At 52.5% G+C, this 15,197-nt stretch overlaps 1 protein-coding gene across 2 annotated transcripts; it reads right to left on the bottom strand.

Annotated features, from left to right (window-relative positions):
- Window positions 1-1,270: 1,270 nt before the first annotated feature.
- On the bottom strand, window positions 1,271-13,514 carry SZRD1 (SUZ RNA binding domain containing 1). Of its 2 annotated transcripts, XM_051637417.1 has the most exons (5): window positions 13,410-13,514; window positions 3,731-3,780; window positions 3,433-3,510; window positions 2,516-2,770; window positions 1,271-1,617 (listed from the first exon to the last, which is right to left on the bottom strand). In XM_051637417.1, the coding sequence occupies exons 1-5, from the start codon at window positions 13,458-13,460 to the stop codon at window positions 1,515-1,517; spliced, it is 537 nt and encodes a 178-aa protein (XP_051493377.1). In that variant the 5' UTR covers window positions 13,461-13,514; the 3' UTR covers window positions 1,271-1,514. The 2 variants fall into 2 exon arrangements, with proteins under 2 accessions (XP_051493377.1, XP_051493379.1); XM_051637419.1 differs by lacking the exon at window positions 3,433-3,510 and having other exon boundaries at window positions 1,272-1,617.
- Window positions 13,515-15,197: the final 1,683 nt, after the last annotated feature.

Raw genomic sequence — 15,197 nt, 5'->3', positions numbered from 1 at the left:
CAGCTTTAATTAGCTAATTAACGCTCTAGCAGATTTGTTGTATACACAGGTAGTTTTATTTCACCGGTATTTCCATACAGGTCTCTTTGTACGGGCGCTTTTCCCTCCGGGTAGAAGACTTAACTCGTTTGCCCTTGAACCTACTGAGCACAAAGCGGCAGGGGAGGCTGCATCCGTACGGAATAATCCACTGGAACTGATTTTTTAGGTCCTGTCTCCTCCAAGGAGGGCATTTAGTGTTCATCTGTCCCTCAAGATTAAGCAATATGAAGGTAGGTCAGCTTCACTGGGGGGGAACATCCATGTTCCAGCCTCCCTGTCCTCTTCCCAGGAGATGGAGGAGGAAAAATCCCATCCCTGAAGCCTCACGGGGAGCCAGCTGCTGCCAGGAAGACAGGAGGGAATCATCCAGGCTTTATTGTAGTTCCCAACGTCTGGGATTTCCGGGGGCAGCTCGTACCGTGACCGTGAGATCGCTGGGAGCCGTCGCTCCATCCTTAAGCCACGGGGGCTTGGATCCTGGGATCATCCCAAGCTCCAGCCGTAGGGAGAGGGGCTCCTGGCCACTTATTTATTCCATGGACCAGAGTGGTACCAGCTGTTCTCCTCACCTAATTCTCCACTGACCAGCTCTCTCTGCCACTCAGCTGGCATTTCCACGGGATCCGGCCACGTTCCCTTCTCCCCAAATATGAAAAAAAAAACCAAAAACCCAAAACCAAACAGAAAAATAAAAAGATGGATTTTAAGCTTTTTTTCCTCAAAGCCAGCAGAAAATCCAAGCCAAGCTTTAACAGACGTAAACGAGGTGGTTGGACTCCACCAGCTCCCAAGGGGTTGGGAAAGGCCTGGATATCCCAGGAATCCACTTCCAGGTGCTCAGCAGCAGGAAAACTAGAGGAGAAGCAAGAACGTGCCAAAGCTGAGCTGTGAAGTCACAGAGAATTCCTAAAAAGCCTTTTCCAACACTGAACCAACTCTCTGCAGGAACACCAACAGTTCAAACCCTTCCCACGAGCTCCCTCGAGCTGGTAAGACAGGAAAAAAAAAAAAAAAAAAAAACAGCAAAAAAATTAAAATAAAATAATAATAAAAAGAGCTCCTTGGAAAAAAGAACTCGCTCTGGAAGCCATGAGGGTGTCTGAGCTTTTCCCATTTGGTGGGATTTGTTGGGTTTGTTTGCCTGAAATCCCCAGTTCCCAGTACAACCGAGGTTATTGCTGGCGCCCCAGTGGCACACACAGGATTCCCAGCACCCCCCCCCCCCCGAGTCCTCTACATCCCCCTTTGCCATCGTGTCCCCCTCCCACTTCCCTCTTTTTTTTGTGTGTTTTTTCCTCCCCTCTTTGTCCTCCTCGGGGACAGCCCTGAGCGGTCACAGTGGGTGGCGCGGGGAGGTCACAGTGCGCGGGGGCTGAAGGTCACAGTGGGCAGAGCAAGGGGGGTCACAGTGCAACATCAACCAGGAGCTGCCTCTGCTCCAGTCTGTCCCGTGGGCAGCAGCACTTCCACCTCTATCTGCGGTGCCTGAAGCCTTGGGAACCATCAGGACCCAGGGGCTGCCTGATCACATTGTTGGGCTGTCGGGTGTCTTCCGGCTGGGAGATCCTCGGCGGCCTGCAGGGAGAAGAGGAGATGGGGAAGGACATTTTGTAAGGGCTTGGAGTGAGAGGGCAAGGGGGGATGGATTAGAACTGGAAGAGGGGAGATTTGGGTGGGACAGAAGGAGGAAATTCTTCCCTGTGGGGCTGGTGAGACACTAGAACAGGTTGCCCAGGGAAGCTGTGGCTGCCCCCTCCCTGGCAGTGTTGAAGGGCAGGTTGGATGGGGCTTGGAGCAGCCTGGGCTGGTGGGAGGTGTCCCTGCCCATGCAGGGATCTAGTTTGTCTTTAAGGTCCCTTCCAACCCAAACCATTCCAGGATTCTATGAGAGGAGGAGGCAAGATGGATGCCTCCCACCAACACTCCTGTGCTGCCTCGGTGGGAAGTCAGAGCCACAGGACAACTGTCACACGCTGCTCCCTGGGATGGGAAATGCCACCAAAATTAGAATTTCCAAAGATCTGAAAGTCTTGCTCCCAGAGAGCTGAGACCCACCTTGCAAGCACAGAGAGAGTCTTCAGATCACCTGCATTGACTCAGGGGTGCTCCTGGCTAAACACGGCAGGTCCCTGAAGTCAAAAACCTCAGGGAAGAGGAGGGTATGTCCCACCAGGACAATGCTGGTTGTCCCCACTCCTCTCTATACCTCCAGCATGTTCTCCCAAGGGTCTAAGACAACCTTTATGGCCTTATCAGACACTTGTGCTTCCCTTGACTCCAAGGTTTATGCTGCCCTGCTTGCTAACAGAGCACTCTATTCTCCTTCCCAGCCTCACTTCACCCTCCAAGGAGCTCCTCCTCCTCCTGACAAGAAGATGTTTGTGAGGGGCGTTCAGACAGATGATGCAGCATAAAAGGCTGATCTCACCAACGTGAAATGGGCCCCTCACCTGTCCAAGGATGGGCTCCTCACCTGTCCAGGATGGGTTTCTCCTGCTCCTCCTCAGGGCTCGCGCTGCCCAGTATCCGTTTCCGGGCCTCCGCGTACTCTGCCTCCCTCTGCGCCAAGGACTTGACGGGGAAGGCCGGCCTGCTGGCCGAGTTGGGGTTGCTGAGGACACCGTTGGTGGTTGGTCTCTTCAGGATGCGGATCTGGGGGGGAGGACCTGCAGGAAGGCTGTCGTCCTGAATCACGATGGGCACTTTAGGAGGCGATTTGGACTTTCTGCTGTTGAAGAGATAAAAAAGATAAAACCACACGTGTTGGTGCCCGTTCCCTACGGCGCGTTTTTCGCTCGGCGGGTGAATTCCTCCCAGGCAGGTGTCATTGCTGTGATTAAGAGGCAGCCTGTAATTATTAAAGACCTCGTTATATTTGCAACCCTAAACTACAGCAGCAGGCGGGTTCGCTCAGGAAGGGCCTGAAAACCAGTCCCTGCTGCATTCGACATCTTCATACTGGACCAAAGGAACAGGAAGCAGACACTGGGCAGAGGTTTTCCCACTTCTGTTGGAGGTGTAAACACCTTGATTCCACCCCCTGCAAGGACTTTCAGGGCTCCTCTCACCAGGACACCCAGTCTTCCACTCCAACCCTGCCACTTCACTCCACAGAACCAGCCTCAGCTTATTCTCACCCATCTCCCTTTTTTTTTTATGGTCCCTTTCCTGTGTGGAAGTCCCAAAGAAGTTCCACCATGACTCTTGAAGTGGCCTACTAAGAATCAAAGGGGAAATAAAACAACAACAGGCTGATCAGAAATGTTTCTGCCAGAAGACAACACCACATAATCCCCACCCCAACCCAGAGTAAGCAGGAAAAGAAAAGCCTGACTGATGCAAGACATGGCAAACCAATTTAGGGCCAGGAGTTGGGATTACCTGACTCACCCATTTCTTCCTTTGAGTGTCTTTTTCTTAAATGGCTTCCCCAAAGCTGTAGCTACATCCCGTCTGGAAGACCCGGCTCTGAAATAAAATCACTCTCAAGAAGCTTTTCTGCTGCCCTGCTGCGGAGTCCAAGGGCCACCTAGTGGCACCGCTGCAATTCCCTCCTTCTGAGCTCAGACCCAACACGCTCTGCTCCCAGTGAAGCTGTTTTCCCACTGTTCCCGCTCCCCGGGCCTTCAGATGTCCAACGGCACCTCAGGAAAAGCAGTTTCATTCCCAAACCACACAGCATTGTTACCTTTCCTTCTGTGTGATCTTCAGCTTCTTTTCCAACCGTCGGTCTATTTCCTAGGAAGGAAGGAGATAAACATAAAAACCTGAAGGCTCGACCAGAGATTGGGGTTGGAGCCTGAAGGCACACATTGAATGTCACTCTTCCCTACAGTGACACTACAAAGGGGGCAGAGAGAGTGTGTGTCCCCATCTGGTGATGGCTTTGCACATGGAGATGCAGAGGGAAGAGAAGCCACCAGGTCTGTTCTACCAGAGCCATCCATAGACCTACAGCAGGCTGAGGATCCCACTTCTCCTGGTGAGAGGGCAGCTGCAAGGTGCTCATCTTTCATTGTAAGGGCTTTGTCTAGCAAGAAGGTGCTATTGAGGGTGAAGAGCCATGGGAATATGCAGCAAGATGTTCCCAGATCCAAGCAGGAACCAGTGCCAAACCTCTCGGGCAGAGCAGCAGCAGCAGCAGCCAGCCAGGGCGACCCACATCAGTCCACAGGCTGGATTTCAGCCCCAGAGCCTGCAGCTAAGCAGAGGACTGGCCGGCAGGGCTGCATTCCTGCTGCAATAACCTCCTGCACTAGAAGCTCCCTGCCCTGCCCAACACGCACCCAAAGAGCCATCAGGGCAGAGCTGAACCTCACTGCACCAACCCTTCCCTCTGCCGAGTCACCCAGCGGCGGAAAGGAGGATTCATCAGCCCGGAACAGCAGCAGAGCGTGGCTTCCAGTGTGCCAACCTCTGCCCAGGGCTTGCACCTGCCCCACAGAGGTGTTCAGGTTCTGCAATCAGAGTAATTACCCAGAGAAATGTTGCTAAATGAGGGCAGGTTTCAGGCCTAGTCTCTCTTCAGGAAACCTTCCCGACCTCGCTGGTACCTTTAGATTCTCTCCATTTTGATGCTATTAATAGAGCCTCTGAAATAGTGTTTTGTTTAACCATCAGTGAAGAGGAAAAGAATTAAAATAATAATAATAAAAAACTAGCTGGGATTGTTCTGGTTTCACCTGGAAACACTGAAGGAAATTCCAAGCTTCTGGCACGAAGCTGCTCTACTTTCAGGGCTGTCTGCTTAACTCTGCTCAAAGCTCACTGCAAGCAGAGCCGCCCCTGCTGGCAAAAGCCCCAGCACCACCAGGTGAGGAAACTGGTTTTCATGGCAATTCCCTGGTGCCCCAGGAAAGTGGGGAAAAGCACAAGGCACTACAAGATGCTCGACCACAGTGTTTGCTCTTGGTCACAGAGCTACACAGGCCACCAGCCCAGTCACCTCCATCTAGAGGGAATGGTTCTCAGCTCTTTGGGGAAGATAAATGGTGGGTGGGAGGTTGAATTTTCTACCAACAGTGGGAGGTGACAGATGATTTTTAAAGACAAAACCACCAGAGGCTTCATGTGGCATCAAGTGAAGGCCAGATCACAGCTTGAGCCTCCCGTGGAGGGCCAACACACCTGCAGTTTCCTTCCTCTTTTAGAGGACCAAGAGGAAAATCCCATCCCAAAGCTCAGGAAGCCAGAGGAAAATGTACATCAGCTGCCTCCTGTCCAAAGACAGAGGAACAGCCGGGAACAGGCAGCTGGGAAACGGAAATCCTGGCGCGGAGCAGTCGGTGGCAAACAAAGAAAGTCAAATTAAGGGGAAAGGGTTGGCCTGCCCCACACCAGAAGAGGTTCTATCCTGCTACAGGTGAGTCTTGAAAACACGTTTTTCAAACTCAAATAGTTAACCACGGCTTCCTGGGACCTCTTGGAAGTGACAGACTGGAAGGAAGATTCCTTAAGTATCCCTTATTAAACAGTGCAGCATGTGGGGGAGACAGGGTGGAGAAGGGAAGAAAGGACTCTCAAGAGCACCTCAACTCGTTTCAATTCGTGTTTGCCACCAGATGCACAGCCTTGAGTCCCTCAGCAGGGGCAGCAGGGCCATGGGGCACAGCAGGGTGACAAGGCAGGGCACAAAGGTGTGACAAGCCACACGGTAGCCAGGAGGAAGGCTCAGTTCTGCTCTCACCTCTCTCCTCCCTGGCAGAGGGGAGATGGCTCTGACAAAAGCCACATTTCTACATTCCAGGTGGCTTTGCTGGTCAGTCCTGGGGCTAAAGTCCCAGTTCCTACATTGGACTGTGAGATCCTGTCATTGCACAGCGTCAGCTCAACCTCAGCACCTGAAAAACACCCTGAGGAATGTCACTGTCACCAGCACAGCTGGATGGCTCTGCACACCCTCACACGTGCCACCTTCCTCCCACTGCAGCCTCTGACGCCAGAACCTGCAGCTTCCCCCACCAGAAAAACAAACAAGCTCCTTCCTTTGCTCAACACATGCAAACTCTTTCCAAGGAATCCTTCAAATCCCTCCCCAGACGAGCCCCTGACAGTTGGTTTCACTCCTTCCTTCTCCTGTGCAGGCCACTTCTAGCAAATCCATCAGTACTTTTGCCTCTCATCCCTCTGCAAGTGCCAGTCCTGGCTGAGGAGCCCACAGGCTCAACAGCTGCTCCACCTGGGGAGCTCCTCACCAAGGAGCAATGGAACAGGCAGCTAAAATACCCAGTTATAACCCCTGCTGGAACCACTGTGTACTCTGCAAACCAAGAGGCTCCTTCCACACGTAGAAATTCTGGCAGACTAATCTGAACCAATCATCCCCACCACAAACACAAGGATCCCTCTCAGCCCATCCAAACAACCCTCAGTCTTGCACAATCCTCTGAATTCCTGTTGCTGCTGAGGGGATTCCAGCTGCCTCCAGTCAGGAAGAAAAAGTCTTTCTTTGTGTTTCGAGTGGATGCTCAGCCTCAAAAGGCAGCTCACACACACCTCCTGATGTGGTAGTGTTGGAAAATAACTCAGAAATGTAGAATGATGTGGTTATTTTGTGTCAGGTGTACTATATATATATATATATATATGTATATATACAATCTAAAATTGCAGTCAGGCACACAGTTGGTACCACAGCCCCGAGCAAGGACACCCTGAAATAACCTGGCATTGAAGAAGGCAATTAATCAAGAGCTTTTAAGGGTGTCTCATGTAAATCACCAACTTGGCAGAGAAAGACTTGAGGTCCGTAGGGATAATTGGACCTAAGGAATGCAGGTGATAAAGAAGAACCAAAATCAAGAAGACTGATTGCTGAACCAGTCTTGGGCAGTTGGAGCAATAGAGCTTGGGGTACTGTGTCCTTTGGTGAACTTAGCTCATTATAATGTCTTTATAATAGTAAAAATCACACCCCTGGGTCAGGAAGACCCCTGCCCAGGTGAAGACCCTTCCCTTGAGTGTGCCTGATAGTATGAATACTGATGTAACCATATTATAACACTGTGTAAGTCACTAACGAATCACTAGAAGGAGGATGGACTCGAAAGCTTCCTAACTTCATAGTTTGTGTGTAAATATGCCATGGGAAATCTCCTTTGAGGGGCTGGATTTGTGGGAAGGCACTGGGAACCCAGCTTTGTACAAACCTGCAATCAATAACCATGGCTCCCTCCTAGAACTGCAGCCTCTGGGTGTTTAATACCACCGTGGTTGGAACTGGAGGTATGGAGGTGTTGGAACATGGAGAGCATCACCAGTTCCAATGGGAAGCTCTAAATAACCTGCAAAACCCACCCAGGACATGAGCAGTCTCACCCAGCTCATGAGAGGGATGCACAAATTGACATGCCTGACACGGAAACACCTCGACAGGGCTTATTCTTAATTAAAAAAAAAGTCCCTGCCACTGCTCTGGATGGATCTGTGGGCCTGATGTCATTCCCTTCCCAGGGCTCTGTCACATTGTCAGCAAGCTGTGTGGGGAAGGAGATAAAATTAGGAGCTGACTTACAGGGCAAGTGCCAGAAGAGCTACAAGAAGCCAAAGGCACGAGCTCAGAGGAGGCAGTGAGAGCTGGAGGCCGAGGACATCTCGCTGCTCGTACCCAGGAGCTGGGCAGGTCACATCCTACAAAAACCAGTTATTAATCTTCTTGGGAGGCTCTCCTAGCTTTGATTTCCCAGACATATTCATATAACCAAAAACTAAGCCTCATTTATACCCCCCCTCCCCTTCAAGACACCCTCCCCAAAGATTAGCAAAGAATCTCAACAAACTATTTTTAGTGCTATTATGTCTAGATACTAAAAAGGACCCAAACAAATAGCCTGAAGAAGACACTGTGCTTTGACATTTAAGCTGCATTTGTAGATGAGGATGTAATGGAAACTAAATTCCAGCCCCATCCCAGCCATCCTTCCCACCCTTTAACCCTGAGGAAAACAGCAGCACATAAAAGGATGGATAAAATCCCTCCTGGAAAGCAATCAGACACAGGCACTAACACACAAACTTGCTGCTTCCATCCCACACTCCCAAGGTCCTAAATAACCAACGGTTGGAGACAGGTGCTCCCCCTGACACCGTAGAAAGGTGCCCTTCAGGAGGAGTGTCTCTACAGATCACCATTGTTTGGCAAAGCAAAGAGAGACCCAAGTCAGCTGGAGCTGTTGTCTGAAGAACTTGGAATAACTGCAGCACGTTGGACACGTATGAAGAATGACCCCTCCCCTCGCTGCCAGCACAGACTCTGTCAACTGACTAAATAAGAGCAGCACCGAGCTCTGCTGATCCAGGAAAAGGGATAATGAGACAACTAATGGCTCTTTTTTATTTTAAGTTCAGTGAGTAACCCCAACTGAACGTTTGAAGGAAGGCAGAGACTTGGGCTTCCTACAGATCCCCGAGGCTACGAGCAAATTTCCCCCCTCTGCCTCCAAGATGAGGTAACTCTGCAGCAATGGGAGCAGGACAGTCACCAGCAGGGGAAGCTGTGCTGGATATTTGACAGCCTTTCAAATATGCAGCTCTAGAAAACCATTAACCATGTTTGTTGATGTATTTACTGGAGATTACTCCTCAACACAACCTTCTGCCCTTGCTCACTCCAAGAATGTGAGAGATCAAACCCAGAAAGAGGGAATGAAGGCTGGAGCTGCATCCTCCCACACCAACACCAAAAAAGAAGCCTTGTCTGCTTATTAAAAGCCCCATCAGACACCCTGGCATTTTCTAAAGGGCAGGAGATAAACTTCAAGGCCTGGCTGATGTTCTACAGGAGAAAACAAAAAGAGCTTTTAACCTCTGAGGTTCCCAAGCAGTTCCTGATTCCTCAGAACTCAACTCCAGGTACCTGACCCACAGTTTCACCAAAGCCATCGTCAATGAGGAGCAGAAGCAGACAGTCCTAAGATACCTCCAAGCTGACTCCTCATTAACTACCTATTTCTTTCCTCTGGAGATTAATTAATCTTCTATTAATTACTGGAACATCCCCAATTCCTGAGGCTATTGGGAATCAGGCTGCTCCATTAATTAATTCTGCCTGTTGCTGTGCTGCTGTTCAGCCCTGGCAGTGGGTTGTACCCCAGGAAGCCACCGATGTCTTCAAGCTGTGCTGGTGTTTACATCCTCCAGCACAGGTAACGCCCCTCAGCAGCTCGGGCATTGAGAAACCAGACACCAGAGTATTTTTGGGAACAAGCCTGGCAGGCACCACATGGTATTCCCAGCACAGGCATGTTCTGGAGGGATGGAAAGCTTTGGGGCAGCTCCTTCTTCCTCCCCACCCTTCACACCTCCTGCAGGGAGCAGGTCACACAGACACTGCTCAGAGATCCAGGTTGGGAATTTATCATTCCAGAAAAAAACAAGAGGTTAAAACCTACCAAAATCCCTGTCATTTCCATGTTATTCCACAAAGGCATCAGTACATCCTGTAATCCAGAGGATCACCTCTGCCTTCTGCCCCCACAGCCCTGCCTGGGGTCACTCAGAACATCCAGATGTTCATCAAGGTCTGTGGAGCAGGAACCAAACAGAGCTGGTTCCAGGGTGACCCAGGCTGGGCCACCAAGGACTTCCTGCAATTCCCCCAAAATTACACTCTCTTCACCCTGCTGAGGTGCCTGTTCATTCCCAACCTCCAAACATCACTTTTCCCATCAAATAATCCACCTTTGCCTAAGCAACACCGAGCACCACCAAGAGAAACTTCCATTTCCCAGTTTCAAGACCTTTTCCAACCACTCACTAACACCTAAAGCAAATATTCAGTCCCAGTTTTACCACAATCATTTTGATCTATGAAGTCAAAACCCACCCTGGCAGCCCTGGCATCCCAAGTCAGCTGTTATCCTCCCAGTTTTCCAGCAGGACACAGTTCCTGCACACCCAAACTCCTCCTCTGGAAGCAGTGAGCAAACTGGAGGTCACAGTGTTATACTCTGAAATGTTTCCCTCCTGGTTCCTCTGTACTTTGATCATATTTAGCAACTCAAATCACAGCCAAATCCCTCCATTCAGCCTTTTGTCACCACAGAATCATTCTGATTGGAAAAGACCTTTCAGATCATTGAGTTCCACCAGAAAATGTGCTGCTTTTGCTGGGGGGTGACACCCAAGGGGGCTGGAACCCAAGGGGGGCAGCCCTCTCTGCCACTCACACACTGACCAATTTGACAATTATTTTTAAAAAGGGCTATTTTTTGGCAAACCTGAAGTGAAGGGTCCTCACCAAGCACCACGACACAGGCAGGTGACAACCCCCCAACCCCATAGACAGGGCACAAAGCTCAGTCACCCATGCTGGGCTGCTCACATCCTCCCCAAGGAGGAGTAATCAAATGATGGGGTTTATTTTTTTCCTCCTGCTGGTGATGGGTGACCCAAGGTGGTCTCACCAAGGGACCCAAACCAAGGAGAAGTTTGAGGTACCAGCAGGGAGCCAACAGCCCAACTGTCCATCAGCAAACTCAAGTAGAAAGAAAAAGGATACATGAGGAGTTAACTGATTTTTTACAAAACTCTTGGGGGTTGCCAGATTATTACTTTGATCTACACAGATTCTGACTTGAAATAAGTTACTAATTAAGACACTCAAATTTGAGTTAGTGAAGGGATCACCAGCTGAAGGTGCCAATTCCAGGCTGCCAATTACCTGTGACCCTAGATAGAGGGCTTGGATTCGGAGCCCAGCTTCCCACCTGATGCTTAATTCTTAGTTGAAGCAGGTAAATAGACTCAGGTATCACAAATATCCCTCTCATTTGTGATCTTCCCCACAGGCAACCAGGCCACAGGACAGACAAACCAGTCATGGGTTAAGTCTTATTAACCCTCACTGACCCAGATTGGGTCTGTGTAACAACCTGGACCACTCACTCATTACTCACATGCTGGTTTTCCATCCATAACTCACAGACAATCAAAATCTCATTTCACAGGCATTTTGAAGATTGAATTAGGGGACACAGATCTAGAGGTGCTGTGGCAGCAGCATTAAGTCCACTGTGCCTGCAGGACTCCTGGGGTGGGTGAAGCTACTGGAGCAGAGGGCATCTGCTTGGCACATGGCCCCAGAGCCAAGGAACTGCTCCTTCTTCTGGCAAACACTGAGTAATTCTGGTGACAAAGACTAAACGACAAAGAGAAGACCAAAAAACCCCACTTGAGGATGTTTCACAGCTATTTCACTGACCAACCAAAGCAGGTCTAGGAGGGGTTTTTTTGGGGGGTTTCCCTCAACCAAATGAGATCTTGGTTTAGAGACAGATCTGCAAGGGAACAATAAAGTGATATTACTAAGTAGGAAACCACGGTGTCTCTGGCCAGCCCAGAACTGCCTCTTGCTGAGAAACACCTTCTTGAAAGTCTAGACTAGAAGTTTGCAGCCTAACACCTAGAAACTACATGCAGAGAAACGGATCAGCACTGAGGATTTGATGTCCTTTCTGGCCCAGCACTGAAAAGCTGACACCTTTCAGGTCCTAAGGAACTCCCTCTGGGTGGAATATTTAAAAACTCCACTATGAGAAGCAGGCAAGATATCCCAGGAACCCACTACGGATCTCCTGCTAACATTCCCTCTGAGATACTTTTACTGCAGTTGTCAGGGCTTTGGGTGCCTGTAAAAGCAGTTAAAAACCTTCCAAGGGCTTTAAAGAAACACCTAAAAGGTACAAGCTGAAAGGACAAAGAGGAAGGACAACAACTGGCTGGGCCTGGAGCAGCCCAACAATTTTAAACCATTACTCAAGGCCCCAACTATCATCAGCTCCTGAGACACAAGTTCTGGCCCTTCATGGAATGACAGAATTAACTGCACTGCCCAGCAAGAGGCTTCCCATGATTCCAGCCTCCTGGCATGGGGAATGGGAGAGGGGGAGAGTTTGGTTTGTGCTGCCAGTTCATCTCTGGCACCCTCAGGCTGCTCGGGGAGGGCATTGAGTTACAGGCTCTGTTTTGCTCCCTTCTCCCTGACCAGTTGTAACCCAATCTCCTGAGCAGAATCACATTTGGTCTTCTCAGCAAGTCATGGTTACAAAGCCCTCTGCCCTCTGATCCTTAACGAGGGCAATGAATTTATTAAAAAAGGAGTTCACCTGACAGAGAGAGTTTCCTTTCTCTGGTCATGCTGGTGTGAACACCTCACATATCACCCACCCACCCTCCTGCTAAAACCATCCTGTTGTTTTGCAAGGGCAACAGGCAGGAGAGACGGGATGGAAACTCCAGCTGCTGAGCTGGCTGTTAAAAGTAGGCAAGAATCATGGAGTCCCAGACTGCTTAAGGAACCTTAAGATCATCCAGTCCCAAACCCCTGCATGGGCAGGGACACCTCCCACCAGACCAGGTTGCTCCAAGCCCCATCCAACCTGCCCTTCAACACTGCCAGGGATGGGGCAGCCACAGCTTCCCTGGGCAACCTGGGCCAGGGTCTCACCACCCTCACACTACAGAATTCCCTCCTCATGTCCAACCTCAGTTTTCCCTCTTCCAGTTTTAATCCATCCCCCTCATCCCATCCCTCCCTGCCCTTGTCCCAAGCCCCTCCCCAGCTTTCCTGGAGCCCCTTCAGGCATTGGAAGCTGCTCTAAGGTCTCCCTGGAGCCTTCTCTTCTCCAGGCTTAACACTCCAACTCTCCCAGCCTGGCTCCAGAGCAGAGCTGCTCCAGCCCTCCCATCATCTCTGTGGCCTCCTCTGGACTCTCTCCAGGAGCTCCATGTCCACCCTCCCTGCCAGATCTTCAGCTGCTGCACTAGGCCATGCTGACTCCCCACGTTTTGCCCTAATGAGGCAGCACATTCATCTCGAGCAAGGGGGAGAAAAGGACTTTTGCTATGAACCCCCGATGAAACCAGTTTCCCTGCTACCGCCCATCAAGCGCAGCCCACCCGCCCCTGCCCAGGGGCCCTGCGAGCTGCAGCGTGACCCCAGGGCGGCACGTTTCATCACGGCCCCTCAGCAGAGGGAACAAGCCTCCCACCATCCCCTCGGCACCTGCCACAGCCCTCCCGGCGGCAGGAGCTTTGTTCCGCGCTCGGCCCCGGGCCGCCCTGCCCGGCCCGCGCGCGGGGGGAGAAACCGCGGGGTTTGGGGACCGGGTGGAACACAGGGACGCAAGGCCGGGAAGAAAGAGGCTCCCGAGCAGCCCCGCCACCGAGGGACGCACAAGAGGCGCGAAGGCCGGGCCGGGCCGGGCTGCAGCCCCTGACCCGGAGCGGGGCCGCGGCCCCTTTAAGAGGCCTAGCAGGCGCGGCAGCCTCGCCGCGCCCCATCGCCGCCGCAAGGGCCACCAGCGACCGCCTGCCCCTCCCGGCCCCGCCGCCGCCGGCCCCGCCGGGCCCGCCGCGCCGCCCCTCACCCCGCTGTCGGCCGCCTCCTCCCAGCTCTCGGCGACCTCCTCATCTTCCATCTTCACCCCCCGCCGCCCCGGCCCTCCCGGCGCATGCGCAGACACCGCCCCGGCCCGGGCGGCGCCCGCCGCGCCTGCGCACTGTGGGACACGGGGCCGGGCGGGACGGAACGGCGCATGCGCGGTGGGCGCGGCGGGCCGCCACGTGCTGCGGGGCGAGGGCGCCCCCTGGCGGGCGGGAGGACCGGCCGGTGGCCGGGGGGGAGGAAACGGGAGAGCGGCTCTTGCACCCCCTGGGACCCCCTGGGACCCCCTAGTGCCCTCCTTGCACCCCCCTGGGACCCCCTTGCACCCCCCTGGGACCCCCTAGTGCCCTCCTTGCACCCCCCTGGGACCCCCTTGCACCCCCCTGGGACCCCCCTTGTATCCCCTTGTACCCCCCTTGGACCCCCCCTTGCACCCTCCATGCACCTCCCCTTGCACCATCCCCTTGCACACTTGCCCTTGCACCCCCCTTGCACCATCCCCTTGCACCATCTCCTTGCACCTCCCCTTGCACAATTGCCCTTGCACCCCCCTTGCACCTCCCCTTGCACACTTGCCCTTGCACACTTGCCCTTGCACCCCCCCTTGCACACTCCCCTTGCACACTCTTCCTCCCGCTGCCCCCCGGAGCCACCACCAAAGCCCCATCAGAGCACAAGGTTCCACAGCGACTCTTCAGCCCCAAACCTTTCAAATCCCTCCCAAAATAAACCTTAAATCTCTTCCGTTTGACCGAGTTTGTAGCCAAAAATGTTCACCCCACCGCGGTGCTACTCTGGGGAGAAGTCTCGCTGGGGAGGGTTGCATGGAATTCTGCTCGTTGCCAAATTTAATTCCAGTCTCCTAAAAATACAGAATGTTGGCACAGGGAGGCACAGAAACTGCCCCTAAATCCTTCAACTTGCCCCCAAAACGCTGCCCGAGAGGCGCGAGCCGCCAGCAGGTGGCGACCGGCTGCTGAAAATGAGATGAAAGCAGAAATTTCCCAGTTCAAAAAGAATCCCGAGGTGACCCCGGGTGTGTCCCCGCCCTGCCCCTCCCCTGCCAAGCCCCAGACCCAGCAGGGAAGCTCGGGCAGCTCTGGTGGGTTTCACGGGCTGTTCAGTGCTCAGCGGGGATTTAGATCCTTGGATTTCAACTCTTTCGGCAGCCAGAGGGGCGGGAGGTCGAGTGTGTCCTCCCTGGGAGCAGGAGGAAACAGCAGCGACCTCGGGCTGCTCATACCCATCCTCTGGGACTTTTCCAGAAGGAAACAGGAACCACGTTTTCAAGAAGCCAGTGCCTGGCATTGTTGGCTGGATCCACAGCATGTTCAGCATCCCACGGGTGTTATTCCTGGATGTTCCCCTCCATCCATGCTGTAAAAAACCCACCATGCCCAGCCACAGCCCCCTGTTCCCAGCATCCCACAAAAACTTCTGGGAACATGGCAGATCCTTTGGGAATTTGATCTTAATCATAGAATCATGGAATGGTTTGAGTTGGAAGGGACATTAAAGACCATCTAGTTCCAACCCCCCTGCATGGGCAGGGACACCTCCCACCAGCCCAGGCTGCTCCAAGCCCCATCCAACCTGCCCTTCAACACTGCCAGGGATGGGGCAGCCACAGCTTCCCTGGGCAACCTGTTCCAGGGTCTCACCACCCTCACAGCAAAGAATTCCCTCCTCATGTCCAACCTAAATCTCCCCTCTTCCAGTTTTAATCCCAGAATCCTAGGGGTTGGAAGGGACCTGGAAAGATCACCCAGCC

This window comes from Apus apus, chromosome 20, assembly GCF_020740795.1.
Source record: "Apus apus isolate bApuApu2 chromosome 20, bApuApu2.pri.cur, whole genome shotgun sequence".
Taxonomy (NCBI): Eukaryota; Metazoa; Chordata; class Aves; order Apodiformes; family Apodidae; genus Apus; species Apus apus.
Note: the sequence above shows the minus strand (reverse complement) of the source record. Positions and strands in the feature narration are given on the sequence as shown.

Coding starts and splice junctions, on each gene's coding strand:
- SZRD1 (XM_051637417.1), bottom strand. CDS start 13,460: ATGGAAGATGAGGAGGTCGCCGAGAGCTGGGAGGAGGCGGCCGACAGC. Junction 3,781..13,409: donor AGGAGGCGGCCGACAGCGGG/GTGAGGGGCGGC, acceptor CTTCCTTCCTAG/GAAATAGACCGACGGTTGGA. Junction 2,771..3,432: donor ACACTCAAAGGAAGAAATGG/GTGAGTCAGGTA, acceptor TCTCTTCAACAG/CAGAAAGTCCAAATCGCCTC.